The following is a 20,526-nucleotide window of genomic DNA, read 5'->3' on the forward strand; positions in this document are numbered from 1 at the left end:
TTTTTATTCCTCATTTGTCATCTGACATTGCATAATTCAAGCTACGACTTTCGTGGAAGGTAGAAGAAGGCGCACTGATTCAAATACACAGAAAGTGTGACAAGGACAACCATTCAAGAGTGTCAATTACTTTCCAAAATCAAAATTGTTCCAGATGATTCTCTGTCCAACGAGTTGTGTAAATTTTTACTGAATTTTGGATTTTTCTCGTTATTCTTGCAATTAATTAACTGATTTTTTTTATGTAAGCTCTCCGTGTCGTTCATCTCAGTGTTTAGCAACCGAAATGCCTTTTAGCCGAAGCGCTTTTGTAAGTAAAAACGTTGTTCTATACGCCTGAATCGCCCCATTTTCAGAGGGCTATTTTTAACTCATTTTTTCATACTAACCGCTTGGTTTTCTTTAGTTTGGTGTTGTTTTTCCTCATTTCGTAAACTGGAAAATTGTAGAGGCATTTGGGAATCACTTGTGGAATTTAGAAAAATTAAACACAAACCCCCCTTTCAATCTCATTTTTAAGAACATTTAAGGTGCAAAACACTACGAACTGCCACTTTATTAAGGGCCAAATTATTGATATTCGACCAAGTAGACAGGAGGAATAAGGATTTTGTTAACTTCAAGCATTGCGCCAAGTTATTGAAGTAGTGGTAACTTACCCCAAATTTATTATATTTTCTTTTACAACAATAATAATCAGATAATAAAACTATCCTTCCTGTTAACTTGATGAAACATCAATAACTTGTCCCTAAATATTCCTCTACCTGAAATTTCATTCATAACAAAATTTTAAAATTTGTTAAGTCAAGGTACCAATGATTAGACATATGTATCATTCCCTTTGGTGTTCTTTAGGATCTAATTCTGAGTCAAATTGTTTAATTAATCACTCAGTTACTAAGGACACCAAGTTATTTTTATTTAAAATTTCTAGTTTTGAAGATATCAAAGTCAAGGCCAAAATATTTAAATAGAAAGTTGAAATTTCATGCATTTTACATCGGACTATGTTCAGTATAATATTAAGTTTGATCATAAACTAATTGGCATTCCTAAAAAACTTTTCATTCCACAATTACCAAAAAGGCTTAGTCAAGTGATGATGAATATTAGTGCAAGATATTAGCATCTCTTTTCCATGAAAAATGCCTAGATCAAAGTGTATTACTATTAATACATCATACAAAAATAAATGAAGAAAATAACCTGAGGCATATGAATGCAAAATAATTATGTTAACCCATCACTGCATACCCTTGGTGCACCAGTTGGCATTAGCTACTAGTAACTGAAGTATTTGCTTTAATATTACCCAAATTAACTCATGCCTAATTAATCATAACATAGATATCTAAATAAGTAGATAACTTAGTAAATAACATAATTTCAAGTGTAATCTCAACTGGTCTTACCATCCAAAGCAGGCCACTTTCTTTAATGCTCATACTTCACATATTTTCTTGATGGTATTGAATTTTGGACACTGGCCAAGCATGAATCTCCAGTCCCTTTGTATTGGTTTTTATCTTAATTTCTCTCCAGTGAGAGATATACTTTTTATAGATGAATTATTCACAAATGTGGTCTTATTAATAGCCTCCAACCTACTGCCAATTTTTAATATCTAAGTGGTTACTTTTCATTAATTGATGTTAATTTTCTTATTCAAATGGTTATTTTCAATTGGGAATTTGGTTTAGTCAATTACCTATTATACTTTTCTGGTTTATGTTTTGTCAAATATTCATAGTCTTTGTAGTACTTCATGTAAATGCAACACCAAACACAATCATTTATTAATCAGTTAAGTTACAGAATATACTCTAATTATGGTAGTCATTCCTGCGTGAAGTGTGCTTTGTTTTGGTTTGCAGGATCTGTCTAACAACGTCGCTTAGGCTATCTGCTACAACGCAGTGCTAGTGAGTATATTTTAAAAAAACAATCATACACATCACTCTTCATATTCTTCATCTTTTATTTCTTATTGTGTACTTAATTTAAAAGTCTTTCCTTACGTAACTCCTTCCTAAGTAGGAATTCAATACCAGCTCATGAAAAATCTTGTAGCATTTAGTAATAAATAATTAACTCATTTTATCAGCATTCTCAGTGTTTGACATGTCCCCTAGAATTTTTATCGATACATCAGGTATGTAAATAAAATTTACACGGTGGAAGTAATGAAGTCAAATTTATTTAGTAAAAAGTGGCAGGCCTTTACGTGAAAGCTCTAACATGGAAATTGGCAATAGAATAATGCAAAAAAATCTAAAACTAAGTTAAACGCTAGGCTAAATGTTTACTATTGTATACAGGATGCCTGTTTTGCAAGCCCCACCATTGGAATCTCGGTTATCTTAAGAGACATGGGATCGGGTAAACTAAGACAAAGTTGCGCAATCCAAAGCTTTATAAGCATACCTTTTTAAATCGACATTGTTGCCAATACTTTTTTAAATTTCTGAAAAACTGAAATTAAATTCTTCTGGTATATAGCAGATATCGAGATAAGAAAATGAAGTATTTCACGGATATTTCGATAAGTCCTGGCAACATTGTCGATTTGAAAACGTGAACTTAATAGTTTTTTTTTTTCAACATAAGTTTTAAACTTACTAAACGTGAAAGTGCTCGACTTTGCCCTAATTTAGCCGACCTCATCTTTCTTCAGATAATTGAGTTTTCTATGGAAATGGGTTCAGTAAAGTAGGCACACTGTATGTGCTTTTGCTGTAAGGGCACTAATATATGTAACTTACTAATGATTGGTTATTGAGTAAAATGATAGATCTACCAGTCTACGGAAGGTAGGAAATTGTAATCTGGTAATGTCAGTGTGGCCTTGGAAATTGCTGTGACCTTTAAACCCCAACAAGGATAAATGTATAATTATTACTCAATTAAATTCGTCAAGATGGTTTCAGCTGGAAGTGTGCATAAGAATTGCTCCTATACTATCAGCTATTTGGAATATATCATCACATTAGAAACGATGAGCGGTTTAATTTTATTTGAGTCGCGTGTTACGGACGAGAACCTAATGGCACATTAAATCCACGTTCATCTCTATTATTTTGGAAATCATCACATCATCCACATACGTCTAATCTATTACAAGATAATTAGCACCAAATGAGAACCGGTTGTAGTTGCTTGACCATTATTAACAGCACAGTGGACTCTGCAATGAAAACAGTGAATCACCACTATTTTTGTTGCGTTACCCTTAATAAATCAATGCGATTTGCGGTGCGCTAGACCACAGTTTTTTGCTTTCAGTCCATAATATCCCCGAAATACTTTACAAGTCCTTTTTCTTGGCACGCTTTTTCGAGATTTATGCGGAATTTGTCGCACAATAATTTTGAGTAACAACATAAACCAAGATGACACAGAGGAGAGTTATTTTTGACTAAATTGCCAGCTATGTATAGTTTCTGTAAATAAATATTTATGTTCTTAAGAGTTTTACAACAAATAATAATTCAAATTTTGAAATTTGAATTGCAGAGTTATCGGAAAAACTCTATGTGATGTTTGCCTATCGTTGAAGATTTCATACCATTGAAAGTCCATTGCCAAGCGAGTGCAAATCAGTCAAGGTAATTAAAAGAAAATGCTCTAATCTGGTACAACCACGAACTAGTATTATTCACAATAGGTACGGTTCATTTCTCGATTCGTTTGAAACTTGCAATAATCGTCATTAAAATTAAAAAAAAAACTGTATTTAAACTCGATGCTGTAATGACTATTTTTAGCATTTAAACATTGTTACCAATGAAGATTAAACGTTAACACCAAACCGATTTGATTTACGATGTAGGTGACACTTCAAGATGTGAAAAGTTTAATGGACTGGCTTATTCCAATTTCAGTTTGGCAGTGGCTGTTTTATTTATTTTTTTTTATAAATAAATACTTAAACAATAGATTCAAGCTCAAACAGTTTGGATGAATATTTACGAGCGGGTATTACTCATTACCTCAACAGAATTGTAACTTTAAAATGATGGATCGAAGGAATCAAGTTATGGATGGTTATGGGTGCACTTAATTGCTTTAGTCAGAAGCATTGGATTACTAACAAAATTTACATTCCCTGACCTTCAGCGTACGACTGCATTGACTTAGCCTGGGAAATGAGGTTTTTCAGGTGTGCTTGAGGTTTCCCTTTTGTGTAAAATTTATCACACTTTCGGAAATCAAAGAAAAAGTTCTTGACAAAAAGGAGAAAATGTGGGCTGCAGAGTCTTCAACAATTCTTTTATTCTTCGAAGCGGTTCGTTTTGTAATACACAAGGTTATGGGCAGATTGGAAAACGAACAAACTCATTAACTAATGCCCACGAACTTTCTACTAGAACATTCTCAAGAAACTCGATGGATCAGATATGGTAAATTATTGCGACTAGCCACACAAAAATCAAATTTAAAGTCAGGTGAAATGGTGTCATTGATGACTTTTTCTAGAATATCAGTATCCACATTATCCAGGTACAGGATTGACCAAAAATCCTGAATTAATGAGATCATAATGCCACCTCCCACTCCTTGAGAACTCGCATTAGCCAGCGCTCAATTGGAATTCGCATCCAGAACAACTCACTCATTCGGCCCCATTGCAAACAAGTAATTTTTATCATTAGTTTTTAATCGGCCCTGATAAATAGCTACAAAGTCATATTGTAGAAAATATCAACATTCGCCCACTAAATCGGACAATCTGCCTACTTGTTTTCTATTTACTCATTCGATCGATTAAAATCTTCCAATTAGGAGATCGCTGTGTATAATAATGATTTGTCTTAGCCTCTGCTTTTGGTTAGATATGTTTATGGTCCCCGATGATGGTCGGATTCGGGGAACTGGTTAGTAGACCTGCGTTATTTTACCACTTCCTTTTAAGCACCTTGACTTGTAACCGGTGTTAAAGATGCTGTGGTAGATTTTAGTTCGTCATTGAGCGTCGCATAATGGACGTATTATTAAACCTTTAATTCAACTATCAGGGTCAGCAGAGTGATTATATTATTGTGGGTCTTCTAATAATATGATTTAGCAATAACTGCCGAACGTGCACGATCGAAATTAGTCACATTTTTCTCTGATTGAGTGCATAATGAGACTGCAATTATCATACATAGAGAAATAAAAAATGTGTAATTTAAACATGATTAAGGTTCAGTATCAGTTCCCAGCAGACAACCTTAAGAGTCGCCGCCACTACCGTATTTGGTCAAACCAGGGGCTGTGGCTGCTACGTATTATATGCACTCGATTTATTTTTCCTTAATAATGACCACTGGTCATATACGATATTTATTAACTGATTCGAGAAGGTCACAATCTTCCAGAATATTACTTTAAAGTAAAAAAAAAAACCTTTTAAAGTAGGTCTCCGTACCTATCCGCAACATTCTAGAAAGCTCCAGAATTGTCTTTCCCCCTGCCGGTTGTTTGCACCATAAATCTAAGGGTTTTATCTCGTCCACGTATGCCGTCCTACTCCACCCTTCTCTCATTGCCTGTCAGCGTTCTCTCTCGCTCTCGCGTGATAAACGTTTGGCGTATCACGCCCGATAGATTACGAATGAGCCAGAAAATTCGAGTGTGTATGTAGGAGTCCAACTGCAAACGTATAATATAAAACAGCGTTGTCTCCTCCTTGCGCGTTTAGAATCGATTTTGCAGTGTAGAGAGAAAGTTGATCAGTGTTGATTGCGCGAATTTTGAATTTTTTACTTATCGGTGTGTTGAAAATGTCAGCGGTAGAGACAATAAGGGATATACCTGTGATAGTACAGCACCGAGGGAGGTGCGACGCGGATTTAAACCCCATGGACTATGATTGTTACGAAAGTGTAAGTGGCGAGTTGCACCACAATACCCTAAAAAAGAATTTGCAAGGCCATCCTGACTACTTTTTTATACCTCTAAACTCTTCAGCCACACTCCTACGGATATATCCGTAGTTTTAATATATTATCTTGGTCATGCATCATTATCTTCTATAATAATAACTATAACAAACTACTGAATTTTTGTATGATAGTCTGGCTTTCCCTTCGACAACTCTGGGCGTCGTACTAGAGACCCCCTCGAGGACATCGCTCAACGCCATCCCGAATTCGCCCAGCACCTCCAAAACTTCCCCAGACGAAGTCAAAGGGGTGCAGGCGACCAAGACCAAGACGACTTCATAAGGAGAAGGTTCGAAAGGCCCTTTTCCAGCGGTCGTTTCGAAAGATTCGGTTTTCCGTTCGATAGAGACGATTTCGAGCGAGAACCTCAGAGATACTACGAGGCGTATCCTGAGTATTTCGAGAACTTCCAGAACCAACGTCCACAGTCGCCTCAGCAACATCAAGGGAGCTCCAGTTATCAGCAACACCCTCCTCAGTATAGTCAGGAGTACCAGCCACAATCTCCCAACAAACAGCAGCAACAACAGCCTCAGTATCAAAGCCAGCAGAGTCAATCTGTGAGTCAGGGAACTCAAACTGAGGAAGAGTGTGGATCTCAGGCTCAATCAGATGCAGCAACCCCCAGTCAACCTCAGGAGACTAAAGTAGAAAGTGGACAAACAACCAGAGGTGAGTGTTTTAGTTTTATTATTGAAACACCTTCAAGAAAATGTGTGCCGTATTGCAAGGCCTTGCTTGACTTATCCTTCAAAAACTCACATATTTACACATAACATTACGCATATTGTATCTGCAATAACTGGTCGCATAAATAGCTTATTTGCAACCAGACAAAATTATTTCAACAAAACTTAATCTTTGGCGATTGTATGATCAAAATCAAAGGTATTTTATCTTTTTTCAGGTCGTCCCATCCAACAGAGCAACACTTGCGATCTTGCGCAACACCAGCCCCCCGACGATTCCCTGAATGAGCGCGGACAGCGTTCCATGTCTGCTCCTCCAGAAAACAAACGCTTCACATCCTCTGTAAACATCCCCATGGGAGTCAACCAGGATACCAATATCCCCGCGCAAGGTGCACCCCATAGCCAAGCCGGAAGCGGCAGCACAGAGCGTGTAATCCCCATCCATGTAGAGGGTCGTGATGATCCAGTCGTGCCCAGGCACTTTGGAGCCCAAACATCCGCCCCTCCTCAACAGCAACAGCCCCAACCCGAAAGGATTTTCTCCGATGGTCCTAGATCTCAACCGGAAACCATTTTTGGAATGAGGCCTGAAGCGTACACTCAGTTTGTACGTAGAGACCCTCACAGGTTTGGAGGAGATTGGCCTCCGCATTTCTCATCAGGGTTCCCCGAAGATGATTTTGGGTTTAGGAGCGAGAGCCCTAGCCGGTTTGCGGGACAGAGACAGCAGCCCCAACAGCAAGGTCATAGACCGCAAACTGTACCTCCTCAGCAGCAGCAAGCTCCGAAGCCTCAGACACAGCCTGAAGCTAAGCAAAGCGAAGCTCGCGAGTCGCCTAAACCTCAACAGCCACAACCTCAACCTCAAAAACAACCTCCAACTCCCATGGAACAAATTGAAGCTATCCAAAAGGATGTCGCTAGCTTGCTTAGACAAGTCGAAGCCTTTAATGGATTGCCCAAAGACAAAAACTATTTATATTTAGACGAGATGCTGACAAGGAACTTGCTGAAATTGGACAACGTTGACACCCAAGGCCAAGATTCTATTAGAAGCGCCAGGAAAGAGGCTATCAAAAGCATAGAAAGAACTATTAGTCTGTTGGACACTAAAGCAGGGGCTAATGCGGCTCCCAAGGAGGATAAAATGGAGGTTGAGCCTCAAGAGGGAGAGAAAATGGAGACCGAACAGAGTGCTCAAGAGCCCAACGCTATGGAGATGTCTCCTGCTGCTTCGCAGAGCGAAGTAGCAGAAAAAAAGGAAGAAGAAACCTCTCAGGCAAAAAGTGGTGAAAGCGACGCTGTGGCAAAAGACGAAGCGGAAGGTGAAGTTGAAAAAGAAAAAGTGGAGGAACCTACAAAATCCAGTGAGGACACTGGTAACGCTGAAACAGAAGTTAAAGCCGAAGTGAAAGAGGGCGAAAAGAAAGAAAAAAAGAAGCTAAAGAAGAAGGTTAATAAAGAAGACAAGGAAAAGAAACAATAGTAAGAAATTAGAGCCTTCAAATCAGTTGTTAACTATTTCTTATAAGTATAGGCAACTGTTTTCTTTATCGTTATTCCTAAGGAAGTAATTTAAGTTAAATAAATAGGGAGCTACTTTCCTTTGTTGAAACTAATACTGCACGAGTTAAGAATACTGTACTACTGCAAAAATTGCCTTTTATACAGTGGTTTATTTTCCTAGAATTTCTAACTTAACCACATATTGATATAAAAGTATTACTCGCCATGTTCATTGTAGTCAGCCAGAAAACAGTTTTTTTAGTGAAAGACTGACTGTTAGCAGTTTATCAAAGAGAAAAATTAACCTCAATTAAATATTTTTCATACACTACTTATAAATTTCCTTCTGTAAATATCTGATCTTTTCGCTCTTTATTTGCTTTCATTTTTTTTTTAAACAGTCTACAAAAATTTATATTTCCAAATTTCACCATATCGTGCATTTTGAAGATATAAAGTCATAGAATGACTGTGATTGGATTTTGTTAACTTCATAGCTTAAGAGAGTGTTCTCTTTGAAGATGCCATGAAAGTATTGATGGTATCGTCTTATAGTCCTTTGTATTATGTACCTATAGTTTTGTTTTATTTATTTAACAAAACCTGCACTTGATTTTAATATTTTTGTGCATATCTACAGATTGTGTGTGTTTAGTTAATGCGTTTTTGTTGATATTTTCCTTTTGTACAATTATCTCTTATTGTACAAATATTTGTGTACAAAATAAAATATATGTATTTCAAATGTAGATGTTTTATTTGAATCCATATTAAAAGCTGCTGTCTGGTGCTACAAAGACTTTGTTAATTAACAACGCTTGTGGTTAAATCGACAAAGTTTGTGCTTAGAATACTTCTAAAAATTAATTGTTTCAACGTACTCTCAGTTGACAAAAAAGATTATTTACTGATTAAATATATGTTTAGTTGCAAAAGGTGATCATTTTCTATCCATGTTGTGATTCCTTAAATAAGATCAAACATTTTCGAAAACCATTACGTCAGGATGCACTTTGTAGTTTTTAAATAGTACAATTGGAAAGATGAAGCTTGGTAAAACAAAACATATATTTTCCATTTTATACAAAAAATTAATATGTATACATAATACATATCTAATAAAAATAAAAATGACTTCCCTAAACCTAAAACGTATCTCTTCTTACAAAAATCCCAAAAATTTAGCAATATAAAGTAACAAACTTATGTTGACATTTGGTAATAGCGTCACCGACTCCCAGAGCCGCCAGTGCTATTGAATAATGATTTAATTTTTCAGTTACAAAATTTAAACCATTAAATTTTATAGTAAAAAAAAAAGTTTTATCTCTGCGAGCGCTGCATAGGTCTCTACACACCTCAACATAATATATAACTGGTGTTCAAAAAATTTTGGACCATCCCAGATTTGGAAAGGTGCATGTAATTTTTAAAAAATGTATTATTGAAAAGTTATCGACTTTTACCAAGTATAAACATGGTGCCTTATATTTATTATTATTATATTATTATTTTATGAGCTTACCTTTCACCTTCCAATAACTATTACAGCAGTCTTTGTAAAGAGCATGTTTACCTGCTTAAAACATTTTTTTTACTTTTATTACATGTAGATTTCCCGATATATCGAAATGGTCCGTGAATTTTGACTCCACTATATACGATTTACAATCATAACTAAACCATCTTCAAGAATATAAATTTTTACAATTTGTCTTCCCCAATCAAAAACACGGCAATTTCGGAAACAATGATCTCTTAGAAATTTAAACTCAGAATTATTCTAACAATAGATAACTAATTACATCCGTAAATTCGATGCACGTTTTGCATATGACTCTCATAATCACTATAAAAGACCTCGTTAAGGCATATATCACACCGTATTTTCGGTATTTGACTGCCGTAGAGATCATTATCACTGGTCAAAAAATATAAAATGTTGCTAATACTCTCTTGATGGGGTAAAGAGGGAAGAGGACAAGGTCGCAAACTGTACTCCTAAAATAAGAACAATGCAATTCAAATAATGTTAATAGAGTTTTAAATACTACTTGTTCCATGTCTATCACAGAATCCAAAACCGAGTCTTCAACGTGACTTTCATAGTGCCTTTGGAGCATTTCTTTAACCGGGAATTCATAGTTACAAATGTGGCACACAAATACTTTGAAAATGTGGGCTTTGACGTGTTCTTTAAATGATTGTTCAGTTGGGAATATTTCATTACACACCCTAAAATTTAAGGCATAATTATTTAGATTCGGTTCAACAAGTTTTTGAAAATAATAAATTATGAATGCAATTAGACATAAAATCTTTTACATAAAGGATTTGCGGTTCCGTGTGTACCGTGAGACACTCTGTACTTGCGTCTCTTGCCTCACCTACAGTGTGTTTCATGAACTTTCATATGCTCTATAAGCAGCTTTTCATCTTTATATCCATTCCCGCATTTGCTGCAAAACACTTTGATGTCATTAAAAGCAGTCGCCCTCCCTGCATCAGAGGCAGATTCTGTGTCTGATGTCAACTTTAATAATGCAACTTTAGGGGCGTCTTTACTTAACAATTGCCTCTGTTTGCAGTGACACTGATAAAATGTACCTTAAAACATATTTTTGCGATAGTAAATAAACCAACTGGATTATATCCTTAACACCTACCTGTATTTTCATCCAAAGAAAGGCAATTTTTTGTTCGGGTTATATTAATTTTGTAATGCCTGCTTTTATCCCTCGGCCCCCTTCTTTTCTTAATTTTCTTATTGAAAGAAAATCTTTTAAGACTGTCTTCCGAAGAAGCACTGCTCGACGACGCGTTTAAGATTAGTTTAGTGGTACCTTGATTTTGCCATGTTACTAATTTTTTAAGTTGCGCCCCTTTACTTATAGGCCTGTTATTGTTCACGTCTTTGTGATTAAGTAAATGCACTGGCAATGTTGAGGAGGACTTTTTGTTCTTCGCAGATAAATCACTAGAAATAACAGAACAGTTGTCTCTGGCATCGTTAGAATTCTCATCAAAAGAAAATTCCATATCAACAGAGCTCTTATCATCCCTTATAATAATATCATTATTTCGATATAATATTTGAACACTATCTCGGGCGAAAACGGTTTCAGTCTTTTCAGTAGAATCAGATATAATATTATGAGATCTCTGTTCAGTCTTGCGTTTCAGTGTATTGACATAAACCTTAGGAACCGTGTTTTTGAGGGTTTGCACAAAAATTTCGCGGGCTAAATTTAATTTTGAATGCCCGCGCAAATAATGCGATTTTAAGCTTCGTTGTGTTGGCAGCTTTGTGCGACAAATTTCACAGCGAACTTGACCCATTTTCAAGCCTAAAAAAATAATTTTCCGGTAACTCTAAGAAGAATTTAGTTAATCTTTAATGAGATGAGCATTATCAGGTAATTGTTATTAATAGTTTTACTTACGTGGTTAGTTAATTTTTGTGTTAAAATTCACCTTCTTGGTATTTTAACCTAAAAACCGGCAACTCGTTGTTGTTTCTTTTTGTATCTGTCATCGAGGCAGTATAGATTGAAATTCGAATTTTTGTTTACCTCATTCAGTATGCTAAACTATAGCATAACTAATTATCACAGATTTCTTCATTTTAATAATCTTTCTTGAATTTCTATCAATCTGATATTATCAATAATAAACGTAAATTCTGTTTATAATTTACAAAGTTTGATTTTGTCCCCTTTACAATGATCTGACCATTTGAAATGCGAGTTTTTAATGTAGTAAAGTACTTATCTTTTATTACATTTGAGGAATGCGTTTATAAAGTTAATACTTAATTTCACTCCAGCAGCCTAAAAAATAAACTTTTTGAGTTGAAAAAACTCTGCAGTAATTATGTGAAAAAATTTTAAATCTGATTAAGAAAATCCCAAACACAAAATCTGTGTGAAACATGTGTGTTATCCTTTAAACCACGTTCATTCATTTTTAAATAATAATTTATTCTCCAATATTTACATTTACATTTCGAGCATTTGGCTGCATAATATTAACCGTGTAAGATAAGAAATGTACGTCCTGTAACATCTGCGTGAGTCTGTTAAAATGCCTTTCAGTATATGGCAAGGCAACCTCCGCCATTTTGTTCAAACCTACAGGCCTAAAAATTTATTAATTCTGGCTCAATTAAGTATTTTCCATAAATTTTATTGAAGAAAGCATACCTGAAATCCCCAATTTGTAGCTCATTTAACAAAACATTAAAAACCAGTTGAGCTGGATGGCAATTTTTGCTATTCATGTTCCAGTTCAAAGCGCAGTTTAAGAGGCTCTCTTTCTGGTCGTTTCTCAATGCCTCTATCGTCTCTTTTAATCCTAAGTTAACCAGTTATGTTAAATTTTAGTGTAACATGTGCGGAAAAAATATCTCAAACAGGAAATAAGAGACATACCAATTTCCCCTTTCTTAATAATCCCCTGTATAATTTTCAATGTTTGAAAGGGCCTTTCCAACTTCAAAGCCAGTTTAAGGGCTTTCAGCAGTTGCTCGCTTTGAATATAATTGCTCAACTTCTGCTCTGTTAATGCTAGTTCTTCTTGTTCTTTCTGTCGCTTCAGTTTCCTCTCCTCAGTCACATCTTTCCATTTTATTAAATAAGAGTCACTGCCCCCACTTATGAAACCTAAAAAATATTAAAACATTATGGACAGGCTGACATGAGGCAAAATTAGACTAACCAGTTTCGTCAGTTTTAAGGGCCAATGCCCAAATCCTGCCTTGGTGATGATCCAGGGTGCATTCACACTCTGAGTTCTTAATATTGAATATTTTTATGAGACCATCAGCGCCAGCGCTGAGTATTTGCAAACCCTAGAGGACATTTTTATTTAATGAAGAAATGTATTAAAATTGGGAATAATCATACATTGCTCAAAAACTCCGCTTTCAAGACACTGGATTCGTGACCTTCGAAAGTTTTCAGGCAGTTTAAATTTGCCACCGACCAAAGCCTAATTGAACAATCGGCAGATGAAGTCACTGCAACTTGGTCCACGGGTGAAAACCTAATTAAAACTTTATTTTTAATAACCAATAACTTCTATACAACTTACCTAACGCTCCAAACTCCTCTTCTATGACCCTTCAGAATGCCTATAAAATCTAAATTGTCGCAACTCCACAACTTCACAGTTTTATCCTGAGAAGCACTAGCTACGATTTTATCGTTAGGACTAACGGCAACACAGTTAATCTCCTTTTGATGGGCTATCACAGTCTGTTTACATGCTATTATGGTTTTTTCGTCCAAGTTGACGATTTTTTTCGACTTTTGCGTGTCTTTAGAGGGAATTTCCCACAGTTTTAAACAAGTGTCTTGACTAGCCGACACGAAAACAGAACGACTACTTTGAAAGAATGTTACCGAACTTACTGAACCCGTGTGCCTTCTGCCTACACCTATACATCTTCAATAACAGAAATATTTAGAACTATATTAATGAGACTTCAGTAGTAAAATTGCTCACCTTATGTACCCTCCATCTAAATGCCAAAGACGCACACTGTTGTCTTTGCTAGAAGACGCCATTAAATCTCTATCCACCGGACAAACTGCTAATGACAAAACCAAATCTTCATGCCCTTTCACCAACTGACAATTCATTGAAGCATTGTCATACAGTTTAAGATCTGCGGAATTTGTAGCTACTGCAAAATGACTGTTACCCTTACCCAGCAAAACTATGTCCAGAATGTCATCAGAAAAACCTGTAAAAATGTACTTCGGCCCTCACAAATATTGCTTTTATTAGTGGCACTTACCGATAAATTGCTTTAAACACGCGAAGGATTTTAAATGATAAATAACTATATTGTGCTCTGCACTAACCACCGCAACACTGCCAGAATCTACATTGTAAAGCAAATGCGTTACTGCCAATCCGCCCTCGTCGGACGATTTTGATATTAACGAACTTGACTGGACAAAAACTTCTTTTGATTTTTTAACATCCCATACACGTACCACACCTATGTAGAAATATATTGGACAAATAAGAAAAACTTGACTACAAAACTGTACCATTTTCCCCAGCCGAAGCAACATAAAGCCCGTCAGGTTCAGACTTAAACCCAGGCAATTTGAACTTAATTGGCAGGCTTATAATCGCCTCGATTGCCTCATAAACTGCTATAGTCTTCAAGGGGACACCATTATAAAACTGCCATAAAACTAGAACTTTGTCTCTTCCACAGGAAATAAAATGTTCCTTGTCATGAGCAAAAGCTATAGATGTGACTTTGCTGTAGTGTGCGTCATGAATAGTTTTTAATTGACCATTAGCTACAATAATTTAATTTAAAAAAAAAAGAAAAAAAGTTGTCAAAAATTTACCTAAATCATAGCAATTGATTTTACCATCGTCTGCTGATGCTAATAGGGTGTTTTCATAGGGGTGATATTCAACTATATTGACAACTCCTTGGCAACCTATAAATTCAAGGTAAATATAATGAGAAAGTTCAGGTATAAGTAAGGATATGAATACCCTTTAAGGCTTGAATACAGGCTTGATGTTTTAAATTCCAAATCCTAACACTGCTGTCTGAGCCTCCAGAAGCCAACTGGCTGCCACTAAGACTTAATTTGGCTATGGGTCCTTTATGAATATACTTCCACACTTTTTCTAGGCTTCCGTCATTTTTCCACAGCTGGAATTATAGATTGAATTGTATAATAATAAGAGTTATTCTGAGTTGTATAAATTTATACTTCAATTGAAGGATATTTTTGAGGAATTAATGGATATTAGATACCAAAGTTCATAAAACTTCAACTCACTTTCAATAAACCACTTTTATGAGATGAAACATATCGATCTCCATCAGTTGTAAAAGTTTGAATGGTATCAACTTCTTCGGCTTCATTTTGACTTCCTATAGTCTGAATTACCGTGCCGTTTTCAACGTTTAGAAGATTTATGGCTTCCTCCGTCTGACAATATAAAGTTTTGTCTATCCACTGTATGTGACCCCCAGTGTAAAAAGCTCCATGCTTCGACTCAATGTCATACCTAAAATTATATAGAGTTAAATAAAATTTGTGTAAATCTTGAAACGATATATTATCCACAAAGATTTTGGCATTCGCCATATTCTCAAGAAAAACTGTTAACATTTCGAAAGGAATCATCTTTACATGTAATATTTATTCACACGTGATGATACGCCATAACCACAATTTACTTATATGTAAACAAACGTGCAGAAAAATTTAATTTAGATTTTTAAAGGACCTGAACGTAACAAAAATTACTTACGCCTCTTTTAGTTTCGCTGAAGTGCCCATTGCACCAATTATCACATCAACGTCAACAATTTAATACCAGCAATTGGAGATTGATTTAGACGAAACGTGTTGAATTTTGTAAGTCAAAAACACAGAACTAAACACTTTTGCTTTATAACTATACATTAACATTCATTAGTTACTATTAAACCTACTAAATATTAAAAGTCGGAAAACATCCTACTAGTACTCTCAGATTTCCTTTTTCTTCTCTTCAATTTTGAGGTTGCAACTTTAAATATAAATTGCAGATGCAGTCACAAAGGAAGAGTAAAATAGCAATATGTTTACCTCCTTCTATCACGTTGCAGAGAAGTAGGACGACCGACGCAACTAGTACCGAATATTGATTCATTCGTTACACTTTGCAGCTAGAGCACGTTCCGTGTGAAATGTTAGGTTTTCTTCTTATTTGTAACTAAAATGGCGTCGACAGTAGTCACCTATTTTGGTTGCGTAAACTGTTGTACGTTAACTACAACAAGCGATCATAAAATACCTTGTAATTGGGAGTTAATCGTAAATATAAAACATTAAGCCATTTATTACATTTATCATTCAATTCCTACTTATAGTTTTTAATGAAAATTCTCTATTAAAATTATTGTTTTAGGCAAACAATGCTCTCAAAATGCCTTCAATGCAACTTTATAAGGAATCAAATCTACATAAAAAGCTTCAGGACATCTTCATATATCTTCGATGAATCACAGCAAAAAAGTACACCAAAGCCTAAACAAAAAACACTGTTTGATGCAATAAAACAGCACACGAAGAACGTTTTAATTGAATTTAAGCCTGAGAAAGAATCTGTGCAAACTTTATTAAGAGTGCAAAAAGTAACACACGAAATTTCTGCGGATTTTAAAATGATATATAAATTTCCCTATATTCATTATTTTGGCTTAATCAACAGGCTTAAAATTTATCAAACAGTAATTTCAATTGCAGCCTCAATAGGGGTTGCTGGTTTAGGCGCTATGGGTATAATTTCCTCAGAACTTGTTACCGCTACTATTGGAGTAGGTAGGTTTTCCTTTATATAAATAGTATATTCTAACATTGTAAACCCACAATTATTTTCTTTGTAGCAATGTCAGGTTGTCTTTTCTTCCACAGCTTAGGATTTGTAACAGCTCGTTTCATTGGGATTATTTATTTCAATGAAAATACGAACATGATTCAGATTGCTTATGTGGATTTCTGGGGTAGAAGACGGGATGTTCAAATGCCAGTGAATGACATTATTCCTCGAACAGAATTGCCAGTAAGAAGTTGCTATAATCAGGCAGTCGATATTAAAATAGAATTAAACTAATAATTTTTGCAGGAAAGCAAAATCAATAAAGTGTGGCATCCACTAGTGAGATACTCCAGTAAAGAAATTTTGAAATTGCAGCTGCAAATAGGCAAAACGTTTGATCTTGATGCTTTGAACAAAATATTGTAATAACTTATTGATGTGATAAATACAAAATAAGCATATGGTGAAAGTTTGTTATCAGTTACTTATCTTTTAAAACAATGAAAAAAAAACGACACGAGAAAGGTACGCTGTTTCAAACTGAAACTATATTTCGATCCTGGTTTAAATTTTCTTCAAATGCGACTACTTTGTAGCCGTAGCTTTTCCGAAGCACCCGATATACTGAAAAGCCTATTCTGCAAGATTAAGGAAAATAGTTGCATTGCATTTAACATTTGGTAAAACAAACAACCGGCCAAATAAAGATATTGCGAATAGAAGCAAACACAACATCAAAACGAGAAAATGATCAAAATCGCAATGAAAATAAAACAAGTCCATAATTAAAATTTTTATTCACATTCAAACGTGATTGGCCTAATCCCAGCTTGAGGAACCGCCCCAGTTGGGTTGTTGAGAAGGAGTGGTTGCCTGAGGCTGGGCGCTCCACTGCTCTTGAGCAACTTCAGTTGCCCAATCATCAGCCGCCGGTGGTGGTGCGAAAGCCACAGGTGCTGCTGCGGCTGCTGGAGCCGCCGGAGTAGCTTCCGTCCAATCCGGTTCACCACTTGCGTTCCATTCCAATTCTTGAGTTTCATGTGGTACCTAAGAATTTAGCATATATGGTTACCATACCATATAGTACCAGAACAGTGTTGAAAAGGGAATTAAATAATTCCCGAAAATAATTACTTTAGAGGCAAAAATAAATGTTGCAAAATAACTTATAGCGTCACCATTGTATTAGCACCCTATGGTAAAATTCAGCATTTTAATTTAGTCCTAAGCGAAACTGTAAGACGAGGTAAATTATATCTTCCAGCATTAGAAAGGACTTTTCAAGAGCATAAATAAAACATTGACTCACTTCGACAGCCTTTACAGCCACTTGCTCCTTTGCAGCCTGCTCTTCCTTTTCGGCCTCTTCAGGGTCACGGTAGAAGAACAAATCAACCACCACGTCCCATTTGGTTTCTCTGGGGATCAACCCTCTAAGGCGAAGCACCTAGAAGTTACAAGTTTAATTCTTTCTCAAAAACGTCATTAAGCAATCAGTCAAATTGCTTGTAAAAATCAGATGGAAAAATTTGCATCACTATCAAATCAAATTGACTGGAACGGTTGTGGTTATCATCACTTATATTCTTTATTTAATATTCTGGTCTAGCAAAAAATTACTCATGACAAAATTTCCTCACCTCTCGAGCTAAAAGCCACCAAATCAACCCAATGCTGTTGGGAGATTTGTTGTTGCAAGGAATGGAAATATCAACAAATCTCAATGGACTGTCGGTATTGCACAGAGCTATCACTGGAATATTGACGTAAGACGCTTCAGTAATGGGTTGGTGATCGAAAGATGGGTCTGTTACAATCAACAAACGAGGTTCACGGAAGGCGGCTTGAATTTGATTGGTGAATGCACCTATTCAAAGATCATATAATTATTTCCTGTTATAATTCTAATAATTCTAAAGCAATATTCAGTGAAGTATCAGTAAATTTATCGAAATCAAAGAATGTTTCATAGGTTCCTTAGTTCTTGTTTTCATCACTTTGCACCTGATTGAATCTGTCAAAAATTAAGCACAAAACTTGCCTGGAGTGAATCGTCCAGCAATTGGAGTAGCACCAGTGTGAGTGGCGAACTTAAGAACTGCCCTTTGACCATAAGGCCTGGATGAAATGACAAACACTTCTGAAGGGTGTTCAATAGCGACGATAGCTCTAGCAGCTAAAAGGAGCTTTTCCCAGGTTTTCCTCAAGTTAAGAATATGGACTCCATCTGGGCGACGTTTGTAGACATATTGTTCCATTTGGAAATCAACATTGGTGGTTCCCAAATGGGTGCTTGCAGCCAACATTTTTGTGACATCCTCTTCTGCAGAACAAAAACAAAAATTTAATATATGACATAATTTTCTATAAGAATGCTGATAGTTTGGAAGTACAACGTTTTTAATTAATATTATTAACTAAAAAAAGATGTTTTGTATGTTTGTAAGGAAATTGACAAATCCTTAGTCATATCTTTAGTTATATAAAGAGACCATTGTTAAGACTAATATACTTGATGATTACAACCGTAAGAAAGAAATAATTGTAATAAGCAATATTGAAGTGTTTGGTAAGGAAATACAGATTTATTAGCAGACTATTAGTTGACCAAAGGTAGTTGTTTGAATTTGTTAAAAAAAAAGATAATGTTCAAAAAGAAAAAGGAAGTTTTACGCTTCAGTATACATTTCTTGGTTTATCAGAGTTGTGTTTGTAAATCATGGAAATGAATCATAACCCAATGCTCTTATAAAAACTCTCATCACTTAAACCACCATAATGTATCTTTGCAAAACATTGTAAGCACTTAATGACTTTATAAGAATACAACTGGCTTGTATACATGTAATATTACTAAATTCCTAGCATAAGTGACTCATGACAGACTAGATCTCTCACAAGCTATACTTTTCATTTACTATAAATCCCTTATGACTGCACTCACCCTTAAGGCTAAGGACTTCCAAACCTCCCGACATCTTCACGTAATTTAGTGCAACGGCTTACCTAAAAGAAATTGAAAATACATTTTTGTATTAATAATTTCAAGATGAACTCTTTGAGAACAATATAAAACAAACTGAAGACAACACATAGAAAGCATTGAAAACGCATAAGGTATCTCACTGTAGTGATATGAAGCTAAAAAATATAATTGCTTTAAGAAGCCACATATGCAATTCACTAGTCCATATTGGCAATCATTGCTTAGAACAAGGAATATACATAAAGGTGTTTAAAACTTTTGCTAATAGTATCCATTCACAAAAGGAAATCAGTAGGAAAACCAAGAAGTTAGATGTCAATCACTGTTATCTATAATATTTGCAAGTCTTAAAGTGCTTAGTGCACAATAGGCTCTATATACATTCCTAAATAAAACGAGAGCATCTCTTAGGAAACAGCATGGTTTTCAATCTGAGAGTATACCTAGTTATAGGGCTATAAATTACAAACTTTAATAAATTGGAGGTCACAATCATATTTTTTTTTATATATATATAAGACACTACCAAAGAACTAGATCAGTATCGTAATAGACACTAGTACCATTTAATTTCTAAGTAATGTTAGTGTAGTTATAACAGATGTAGGTTATGAAGTGGTTTACTAAGGCCAAGTTTACTGTTAATTCAGTCTACCGAATCAAAAATAGACACTGAATTAAGTTTCATTTCCAAGGAAACCTATCATTTAAGTCAGCTAAATAACAATATTTCATGTAGCGGTTCACAATTAACCCATACACAAATTTCTAATATATACGATACGACACAAAACAACACAATTGGATGAAATATTAATTATAATAATACTGTTGAATATCAGGCTTTATATATTGTTAAAATAAATTAACTTCTATTTAAAGATGTTCAAGATATTTTAAAAATTAAAATCAAACTTACGCTTGGAAATGCCACAGGGAGAGACAATTTGGAAAAAGAACGAAGAGAGCCGAGTTTCCGACCTTTTTCACTGTCGATGGACTTTTGTCGAATGTCAATTGTCAAAAAGGAGATAATTTTGTTTATAAATTACTCCAATCGTGC

At 35.2% G+C, this 20,526-nt stretch overlaps 5 protein-coding genes across 10 annotated transcripts; 2 read left to right on the forward strand and 3 right to left on the reverse strand.

Moving 5' to 3' along the window:
• Positions 1–122: 122 nt before the first annotated feature.
• Positions 123–8,873, forward strand: LOC136340328 (BAG domain-containing protein Samui-like). 3 transcript variants are annotated; one of them, XM_066284332.1, is made up of 4 exons: positions 5,628–5,870; positions 6,062–6,219; positions 6,277–6,602; positions 6,838–8,873. In XM_066284332.1, the coding sequence occupies exons 1-4, from the start codon at positions 5,769–5,771 to the stop codon at positions 8,106–8,108; spliced, it is 1,857 nt and encodes a 618-aa protein (XP_066140429.1). In that variant the 5' UTR covers positions 5,628–5,768; the 3' UTR covers positions 8,109–8,873. The 3 variants fall into 3 exon arrangements, with proteins under 3 accessions (XP_066140431.1, XP_066140429.1, XP_066140428.1); XM_066284334.1 differs by lacking the exon at positions 5,628–5,870 and adding an exon at positions 123–310 and having other exon boundaries at positions 6,062–6,602; XM_066284331.1 differs by having other exon boundaries at positions 5,630–5,870; positions 6,062–6,602.
• On the reverse strand, positions 8,867–11,718 carry LOC136340329 (uncharacterized). The gene is made up of 5 exons (XM_066284335.1): positions 11,572–11,718; positions 10,795–11,475; positions 10,516–10,735; positions 10,183–10,363; positions 8,867–10,129 (listed from the first exon to the last, which is right to left on the reverse strand). Exons 2-5 carry the CDS (start codon positions 11,465–11,467, stop codon positions 9,926–9,928), a joined length of 1,278 nt encoding a protein of 425 aa, XP_066140432.1. The 5' UTR covers positions 11,468–11,475; positions 11,572–11,718; the 3' UTR covers positions 8,867–9,925.
• LOC136340331 (transmembrane protein 186) lies at positions 11,410–16,946 on the forward strand. Of its 4 annotated transcripts, none has more exons than XM_066284340.1 (5): positions 11,427–11,544; positions 14,559–14,608; positions 16,067–16,479; positions 16,545–16,720; positions 16,784–16,946. In XM_066284340.1, exons 3-5 carry the CDS (start codon positions 16,074–16,076, stop codon positions 16,901–16,903), a joined length of 702 nt encoding a protein of 233 aa, XP_066140437.1. In that variant the 5' UTR covers positions 11,427–11,544; positions 14,559–14,608; positions 16,067–16,073; the 3' UTR covers positions 16,904–16,946. The 4 variants fall into 4 exon arrangements, with proteins under 4 accessions (XP_066140434.1, XP_066140437.1, XP_066140435.1 ...); XM_066284338.1 differs by lacking the exons at positions 11,427–11,544; positions 14,559–14,608 and adding exons at positions 15,390–15,531; positions 15,705–15,847; XM_066284337.1 differs by lacking the exon at positions 14,559–14,608 and having other exon boundaries at positions 11,410–11,544.
• Positions 12,088–15,559, reverse strand: LOC136340327 (transducin beta-like protein 3). Its single transcript, XM_066284330.1, has 13 exons — positions 15,425–15,559; positions 14,947–15,178; positions 14,654–14,816; positions 14,500–14,595; positions 14,188–14,448; positions 13,929–14,135; positions 13,634–13,874; positions 13,220–13,573; positions 13,033–13,171; positions 12,845–12,977; positions 12,559–12,789; positions 12,331–12,481; positions 12,088–12,266 (listed from the first exon to the last, which is right to left on the reverse strand). The coding sequence occupies exons 1-13, from the start codon at positions 15,451–15,453 to the stop codon at positions 12,107–12,109; spliced, it is 2,397 nt and encodes a 798-aa protein (XP_066140427.1). The 5' UTR covers positions 15,454–15,559; the 3' UTR covers positions 12,088–12,106.
• A 309-nt stretch (positions 16,947–17,255) lies between the features above and the next one.
• Positions 17,256–20,480, reverse strand: sta (stubarista 40S ribosomal protein SA). Its single transcript, XM_066284336.1, has 6 exons — positions 20,383–20,480; positions 19,422–19,483; positions 18,519–18,800; positions 18,118–18,344; positions 17,787–17,924; positions 17,256–17,524 (listed from the first exon to the last, which is right to left on the reverse strand). Exons 2-6 carry the CDS (start codon positions 19,453–19,455, stop codon positions 17,297–17,299), a joined length of 909 nt encoding a protein of 302 aa, XP_066140433.1. The 5' UTR covers positions 19,456–19,483; positions 20,383–20,480; the 3' UTR covers positions 17,256–17,296.
• Positions 20,481–20,526: the final 46 nt, after the last annotated feature.

Source organism: Euwallacea fornicatus, chromosome 7, assembly GCF_040115645.1.
Source record: "Euwallacea fornicatus isolate EFF26 chromosome 7, ASM4011564v1, whole genome shotgun sequence".
Lineage (NCBI taxonomy): Eukaryota > Metazoa > Arthropoda > Insecta > Coleoptera > Curculionidae > Euwallacea > Euwallacea fornicatus.

What these genes read in the sequence shown, in the direction of transcription:
- LOC136340327 (XM_066284330.1), bottom strand. Translation starts at nt 15,453, where the DNA reads ATGGGCACTTCAGCGAAACTAAAAGAGGC. An exon ending in AAGCGGAGTTTTTGAGCAAT is followed by an intron (nt 12,978 to 13,032) that starts GTATGATTATTC and finishes AATGTCCTCTAG; the next exon opens with GGTTTGCAAATACTCAGCGC. An exon ending in TATTAAGAAAGGGGAAATTG is followed by an intron (nt 12,482 to 12,558) that starts GTATGTCTCTTA and finishes TGGTTAACTTAG; the next exon opens with GATTAAAAGAGACGATAGAG.
- LOC136340329 (XM_066284335.1), bottom strand. Translation starts at nt 11,467, where the DNA reads ATGGGTCAAGTTCGCTGTGAAATTTGTCGCACAAAGCTGCCAACACAA. An exon ending in TTCTTTGGATGAAAATACAG is followed by an intron (nt 10,736 to 10,794) that starts GTAGGTGTTAAG and finishes ATATGTTTTAAG; the next exon opens with GTACATTTTATCAGTGTCAC. An exon ending in CTGTGATAGACATGGAACAA is followed by an intron (nt 10,130 to 10,182) that starts GTAGTATTTAAA and finishes TTCTTATTTTAG; the next exon opens with GAGTACAGTTTGCGACCTTG.
- sta (XM_066284336.1), bottom strand. Translation starts at nt 19,455, where the DNA reads ATGTCGGGAGGTTTGGAAGTCCTTAGCCTTAAGG. An exon ending in TGCTGGACGATTCACTCCAG is followed by an intron (nt 18,345 to 18,518) that starts GCAAGTTTTGTG and finishes ATCTTTGAATAG; the next exon opens with GTGCATTCACCAATCAAATT. An exon ending in TGGCTGTAAAGGCTGTCGAA is followed by an intron (nt 17,525 to 17,786) that starts GTGAGTCAATGT and finishes CTAAATTCTTAG; the next exon opens with GTACCACATGAAACTCAAGA.
- LOC136340328 (XM_066284331.1), top strand. Translation starts at nt 5,769, where the DNA reads ATGTCAGCGGTAGAGACAATAAGGGATATACCTGTGATAGTACAGCAC. An exon ending in ACTATGATTGTTACGAAAGT is followed by an intron (nt 5,871 to 6,061) that starts GTAAGTGGCGAG and finishes TTTGTATGATAG; the next exon opens with TCTGGCTTTCCCTTCGACAA. An exon ending in AAGTGGACAAACAACCAGAG is followed by an intron (nt 6,603 to 6,837) that starts GTGAGTGTTTTA and finishes ATCTTTTTTCAG; the next exon opens with GTCGTCCCATCCAACAGAGC.
- LOC136340331 (XM_066284337.1), top strand. An exon ending in TACCGCTACTATTGGAGTAG is followed by an intron (nt 16,480 to 16,544) that starts GTAGGTTTTCCT and finishes TTTTCTTTGTAG; the next exon opens with CAATGTCAGGTTGTCTTTTC. An exon ending in TTCCTCGAACAGAATTGCCA is followed by an intron (nt 16,721 to 16,783) that starts GTAAGAAGTTGC and finishes TAATTTTTGCAG; the next exon opens with GAAAGCAAAATCAATAAAGT.